Genomic DNA, 6,446 nt, shown 5'->3' with positions numbered 1-6,446 from the left:
TCATTAATCAGGGCTGGGGCACTCGGAAAATTTATTTGTACCTAAGAGAGAATTAGAGATACCGGTAGGAGAAAATGATAAAGGTGACATTTTCCCCTAAATCCATTGTACAAACGATTTAAGAATGAATTTCTGCATTTGAACGGTTCTTGCATTAAGGGCCCAATGTGTTTTCAGCCCCCTTCACTCTTCATACATGATAATAGAAAAAAAGAAAATACCATCCTGTGCTACTCGGTTAAACCAAGATCAAATAAAAAAATCACCAAAAAATAAAACCTTTTTACCCTGAAATGTTCTGTTCAACAGTTATAGTCCAGGAAGGTAACAACTCATTACTCTGATTTGTTTAGTTTATGGATATTCACAGATCAGTGGCTCTGCTTCTTTTGAAACCAATTAATAAATATTAACAAAAAACTTAAATGAGCAAAATAGGCTTCATTTGTATTTTTACTTTTAAAATGTAGGCTTTATCTTTACCTTATTCTTTATTATTTTTTCAAACACACACAGTTTAGCTTGAATTGCAAAAGTTGATACTCAAAGTCAGCAGGAAAGAATGTTACATAATGTACAGAGGAGCAAACAAGCACTTAAATCAGTTTAAACCTTCATTATGTACACTTAGACTGTACACTGCTGCACAGTTTTTGAAGTTGAAACAAACAGAAAAAATCACAGTGCGATCAGATTTTTCTTACCAAGTCGCCTCCCAAGACGTGTTGTTATGTCTCTGGGTTTTATAACCTTGCTATCAGGCCTATAGTCTGCTCTTTGAACGGAGAGGTTAAAATTAGCCAAGTAGAGCACTGAGCAGGTTCCTGAGAAGAAATACCCCCCCCCCACCCTAGAAAAACCCCTCCAGATTCACACCGCTGCAGCCAATTCTACCCTGACGCCGTAAAATCTTTATTTCACCCTGATTCTACAAGTAAAAAACCTGTCTGGCTCTGTGAGGACAAATTGGACAAAAAGTCATAAACACGCAGGCAGTAGCATATAATGGATAAAACATCACATGTACATTGCAAGTTTTTCTTTCATCAGCAGCCTGGTTTTCCAGTAGAGACCAGTTTGCAGCAGTAAAACTGAACAAATATAAATATATTTCCTGATGTAAGCAGTCAAGAGGCCTCGTAACTCAAATCATGCTTCTGACCAGCTGTGTAACATTTCTCCGTCAGGACTAAGCTCTATTTATAACACCAACACATAACACACACAGTACAACACGCATATATTTGCTCTTTCAAAGCATAAGCTGCACTGCCTGTCTTCTCAGCTCATGCAAAAGGTAGGCTAAAAGCTTTGTTTAAAATGTCCTCTGCTATAGAACCTGCTATACTGATGAAAAACATGCATTTATATTTTAATGTAAGAGGGTTGTTCTGGGAGACTGAGTCTAACTTTGTCGTTTGCACAGATCTGCAGCTTCATAGACAGAAACCTGCAGAGAGGCCATTTCAACGATGGTATGTTGAGTAATCTCTGACTTTAGATGTGTGATTTTAATTTCCTCTGTATCTTAGAACTTTACTATGTAGTGTTTAAAAAATTACATCTTCCCAAATTTGAGTCTTAAATTATTCCCTAAAATAGTTTTATTAATGATTTTGATGAAAGAAGCACAAAATCATGATGATGTCATCTTTCACTAACCAACTACTAATAAAAACTCCCATTACAGACTGCTACATTTGGATGCAGCTTCTATTGTAAGGTTTTGATCAAAATGTGGAAAATAAAGTATTTTATCAAACAAGTAAAAGCTTTTATTTATGTAATATGCAGGGCTCGATTATAAAGTTTGAAAACTCTCTGGCAGAATACTGTAAGTTTGTAGTTTTTGGTGCAGCATGACAGCAGGTTTATGTTTGCAACAGTTGCATAGGAACAATAACGTCAAACAAGCTGTGTTCTTGTTTTCCTGTAGAGTCATCGTTCTCGAGCCTCCAGGATCTGGCAGCATGTCCACTGTGACTCCTGCTACAGTCGGCGCTGCAGAGCTCGGGTGGAAGTCGGTGTGAGCTGTGCTATCGCTTCCTGCCGTCTCCTCTGTGGAGCCGTTTTCCACCTGTGCAAAGAAGAGGATCACCTGCTGCTCTGCCCTAATGTGAGGGTGCCATGCCTCAATGCAGAGTACGGCTGCCCGGTCCAGCTTCCTCGCTCCTCACAAGGCTCTCACCTCCAAGTGTGTCCAGCCAGCTTGGTGAGCTGCTCCATGGAGTGGAACCGCTGGCCTGCTAATGATGCTTGTTCTCTACCGAACACAGAGCTGTTTGAAAACTTGCTCAGGGAGCGACAGCAGGAGGGCTGCCTGGACCTGGCCATGGCTCTGAAAGACCAGGATGCTCTGTTTCACTCAATGAAAATGAAAAAACTCTTCCCAGAGCTCATCCAGAGCGTGGAAGAGGAGGAGAGGGAAGAACGAAGGCTGGAGGAGGAGAGACGGAAGGAGAAGGAAAGGAAGAAGAAGGCCCTCTTGGAAAAGGAGGCAGCAGAGAGGGCAGCTGCAAAAGAAGCCAGAGATAAAATCTGGGAATCAGTTAATATGATTAATGTCAACTTCCCTGATGAAAAAGAGCTTGAGGATGACAATGAATATAAAGTAGAGGTGGAAAGTGAGCCAATGTTGTCTCAGGAGGAGAGGGAGGCTATAGCCAGAGGATCAGAAGTGGATGCTGGTCTGTTGGAGAACTACAATGCCTGGGAGCGTATGTTCAGCATGGAGATGGGAGGCTGCAGGGAAGCTGCAGCAGGCAGAGGGAGGGGAAGAGGAACAGGGAAAAACATGGGTACCCTGAATGAGGAGGATGAAACAGAAAGCTGTGCTGGTGCAGCAGCATCCAGCAGCAGCGCATGCTCTGCTTCCTCCTCCTGTCTCAATGGAAGACCTAGAAAAAAGAACTTTGTGTACGGAAAGTTAGAACCAATGAAAATCATCACTGTTCGTACATTTAAAGTCCCAACTAGCTTCACAGCCAGGCAGGGCCGTATCCGCAACCCTGGCTTCTACAAGAGAGAGAACAAAGGTGTGGACACCAGCGACCTGGGGGTGGCACCAGGAGACATGCCAGTGTGGGAGGAGGTTCAGGTGGGTCCCCTTCATAGGAACAGGCTTTTGAATTTGATAACCCTTCTGGCACCATATGTTTACAGTATCTTTTAGTCTGCACAATCCTTATCTAACCAGGTAATACCCATTGAGATTAAAAATCTATTTTGCATTACATACGTACAAAGACACACACTTAAAAGCCAAATATGCACTTATAATAAAATTTCTATTTAAACATTGACATGTGAGGGAGTCCAACTCAAAACATTTCATTCTCAGCTTAAAAGTATTCAAAGGAACCAATTTACTAAGTTTTAAGTTAACCATATAAAAACAAATATCTTACTAGGGTTGAATGGTGGCGCTGCTCTGATTTTTTTTCCTAAAATTATCCAGAGTTTTAATTCCAGCCTGATATTTTTCTGTATGGTGAATACAAGTTGGCTGGAGGGCTTTACTTGGATACTAACGTTTTATACTTGTAATGTTCATTAACTAGTGTAAACCGCTCTGGGTGCTGTGTGTGTGTTTGGATGATTGTTTTGTGGCAATAAGAATAATTGCCTTGATGCCAAAAAGAGCCCAACAGATTTTGCTTTCACAAGTGGAGCAGTGCAGCTATCGCCATAGTGTTCTGCTTGATGTATGCATATAAATAGCTTTATTATAATTCATGCAGGGAGTATTGTAGATTTTATGGACACTGTAATGTAGGTAGAACAGGAAAGGAAATGAAAATATGAAAGAAAGAGGAGATGAAAGGGAAATTATTGTCTTGCCTCCTTAAGAGCTGTTTGCCTCTCAGTACGTGCTTTGACTCTTGGAAACAAACTTTAATTACTTTTTTTTTATCAAAAAAAATTCTTGATAAATACTTTTTAAAGATTGGATTAGGAGAATGTGTTACTAACATTTATTACAAAATGATTTTGGAGATTTCACCAACAATTTCTGTCATGGTTTTATCTAAAGCTTGGAACCACATGCAGTGAAACCAATTCAGAGAGACACAGATGAAAATTTTAACAGGTTTATTAAAGAGTAAGGCTCGGTGCAGAGTTGCTCAGAACTCAGCTCGACCGGAACTGGAAGGTGAAGGGAAGACAAGAAGATTAGTTCAGGCTCAGTGGGAAATTTCATTCGTGGATATGGAGAAGAGGCTCTGGTGGTTGACTCACGTTTCCAGAGAAGTTGTAGGATCTTTGACTCCAATCTGTGTGCTGTTTTCCAGTGTTATTCTGATTCGGTGGAGGGCGGAACAGGGTTTACCTAGAACTCGGATGGTTGTTGGTGAACGGACAAACTGATTGCCACTCAGATTTCCTGCTGTACTTGAACGTGTCGTAGTGGAGATGATTCCCTTGCTCAGAGATTTAACTCAACGTCCACTGAAGGAAAGAAGATCCAAACCTCCTGTTTGAATCCCCAGCTCGGTTTGAGGCTCAGTTGATTCCTTCAGGGAGAGAAGGTCCGAAAAGATCCAGTTTGCAGGATGTCTTCCTGCCGAGAGGCAAAGACAAAAACGAAGTTAAAATTCAGGTAGACAAGAACTCAGTGTTACTCAGCGAAACTCAGCTTGGCTAGAGTACCCAAAACTGGCAAACACTCTGGCGTCGAGGTAGTGGCAATTAGCAGCTTAGAGCACTCCGCTAATGAGGTAACCGTCAGCAGGTGTGTGAGGAGGTGGACCAGAATCAGGCGCCTCCTGCTGGTGGAAGGGAGAACAACACAAAAAACAAATACACAGACTGGAGTCCTGACAATTTCATCTGAAATGAAGAATCATTCATTTCTGATTTATTTCAGGATACCAATATTTTTGTATATGTATGTTTGGAATAAAATAGGTTTATGTTTGGTCAAGTGCTATCTAAGTTTAGAAAAGTTCCATCTAAGTTAAAATCTTGTTTTTATTAAATCTTTTAATATATTGAAACCACAGCAGTAAAAAAAGGTACAAAAAAATAATAAAATAATTAGACAACATGAAAATTCTGGAACAAAAATAAATAAATCGGGAGTCTAAAGATTTTAAAAGACTAAATAATCAAGGTTTAATTAAGAAATTTTATTTATTTTTAAGGAAATAGCAATTGAGAGATGTAAGCTAAACACCCAATTCCCCAAATAATGAAATTTATATTTTTAAAATTTCAATATGCAATGAATTTACAGATGTCGACTGGAGGTTCTGTAAAAATCTAATATATATATCATTATTCTATTATATATTTATTTGAAAGAACAACGCTGAATAATATGAAAAACTGCCCACTATTTGCTGTCCCTTAAATTTGATTAAGATTTTATTTAATTGCAAATTCATCAAGTCTGTGTTTTTCCTCATATTTAATTTTGATAAAACATTATATACCTGATACTCAATAATAGAATCCAATAATAGTTTCATCTAGTTGCTGTTTTTGCTTTTGTTTCAATCATAAACTGTAAAACAATATTTTTTGAAAGGATATTTTCAAATTGATCTGAGAGACAAGTATGGTATTGCTGACAACTTTATTCCTGTTGTTGTTTTGTCTGATTTCTTTCCCAGGCCTCTTTGCTGTGCTCCTTGGAGAGGGAGCGGAGGGGCAACCTGATCGCTGAGAGCATAACCTCTGACAGCCTGCTGACGGATCAAGGCACGCAGACCTACCGCTTCCTCTCCGCTCCTTTCCGCAGGAACACGTCTCTGGCTGACCTGACAGCTGGAAAACCTCTTGAGCTGCACCTTCAGCTGCAGGTAGAGAGCGTCACCAGCCGGCATAACAAGGCCAGCTCCGCCTTCACCTTCCTCTGTGGACACACCTTCCAGCGCTCAGAATATGGCAAACATTTTAAGTGAGACATTTTCATTGTTATTTGGACATTAGACATTTCCTCCTCCTCTATACACCGTTAAAAAATCCACTAAGAGAAACACACAATGCTAAAATAATCAGCTTTTCCATTATTTGTTTTTGACTTTCGTCAGCATGCACTCTAATGTGTATTTGTTGCTTTTTTTATATATATATATTGGAAATGAACGTGGTGACAAACGCAGGAACATCCACAGTGACATCCAGATGGGCGTGAATGGCTGGTTTGAACAGAGGTGTCCGCTGGCGTACCTGGGATGTACCTACAGCCAGAGGAGGTTTCAGCCCTCCGCCTATGAAGCCACCGTCAATTTCAAGTGAGAGAACAACAAAACTTTAGCTTAGTTATTATTATTGGATATTAGAAGCCCATGTTCCATATCAGTTAGACAATCTCCTATAAACATTGAAGGCCTTTTGCACTATTCAATTAGATTATTTTCAATTCAGTTTATTTATATAGCACCAATTCACAACACGTCATCTCAAGGCGCTTTATAGTTCACCAGAACATACAGTCAAAT

General features: G+C 39.8%; 1 protein-coding gene across 1 annotated transcript in view; it reads left to right on the top strand.

The window, feature by feature from the left end:
- Positions 1–1,222: 1,222 nt before the first annotated feature.
- The window catches only part of LOC107084193 (F-box only protein 40-like), a 6,825-nt gene continuing 1,601 nt past the window's right edge, over positions 1,223–6,446 (top strand). Inside the window, exons 1-5 of the mRNA XM_015373904.1 lie at positions 1,223–1,297; positions 1,427–1,475; positions 1,937–3,097; positions 5,616–5,902; positions 6,108–6,239. Coding sequence (XP_015229390.1) covers positions 1,473–1,475; positions 1,937–3,097; positions 5,616–5,902; positions 6,108–6,239 — 1,583 coding nt within the window. The 5' untranslated portion in view covers positions 1,223–1,297; positions 1,427–1,472. The remainder of the gene's footprint in view (positions 1,298–1,426; positions 1,476–1,936; positions 3,098–5,615; positions 5,903–6,107; positions 6,240–6,446) is intronic.

This window comes from Cyprinodon variegatus, unplaced genomic scaffold (genome assembly GCF_000732505.1).
Source record: "Cyprinodon variegatus isolate N-32 unplaced genomic scaffold, C_variegatus-1.0 Scaffold94, whole genome shotgun sequence".
NCBI classification, from domain to species: domain Eukaryota; kingdom Metazoa; phylum Chordata; class Actinopteri; order Cyprinodontiformes; family Cyprinodontidae; genus Cyprinodon; species Cyprinodon variegatus.
This window is presented reverse-complemented; position numbering and strand designations above follow the sequence as displayed.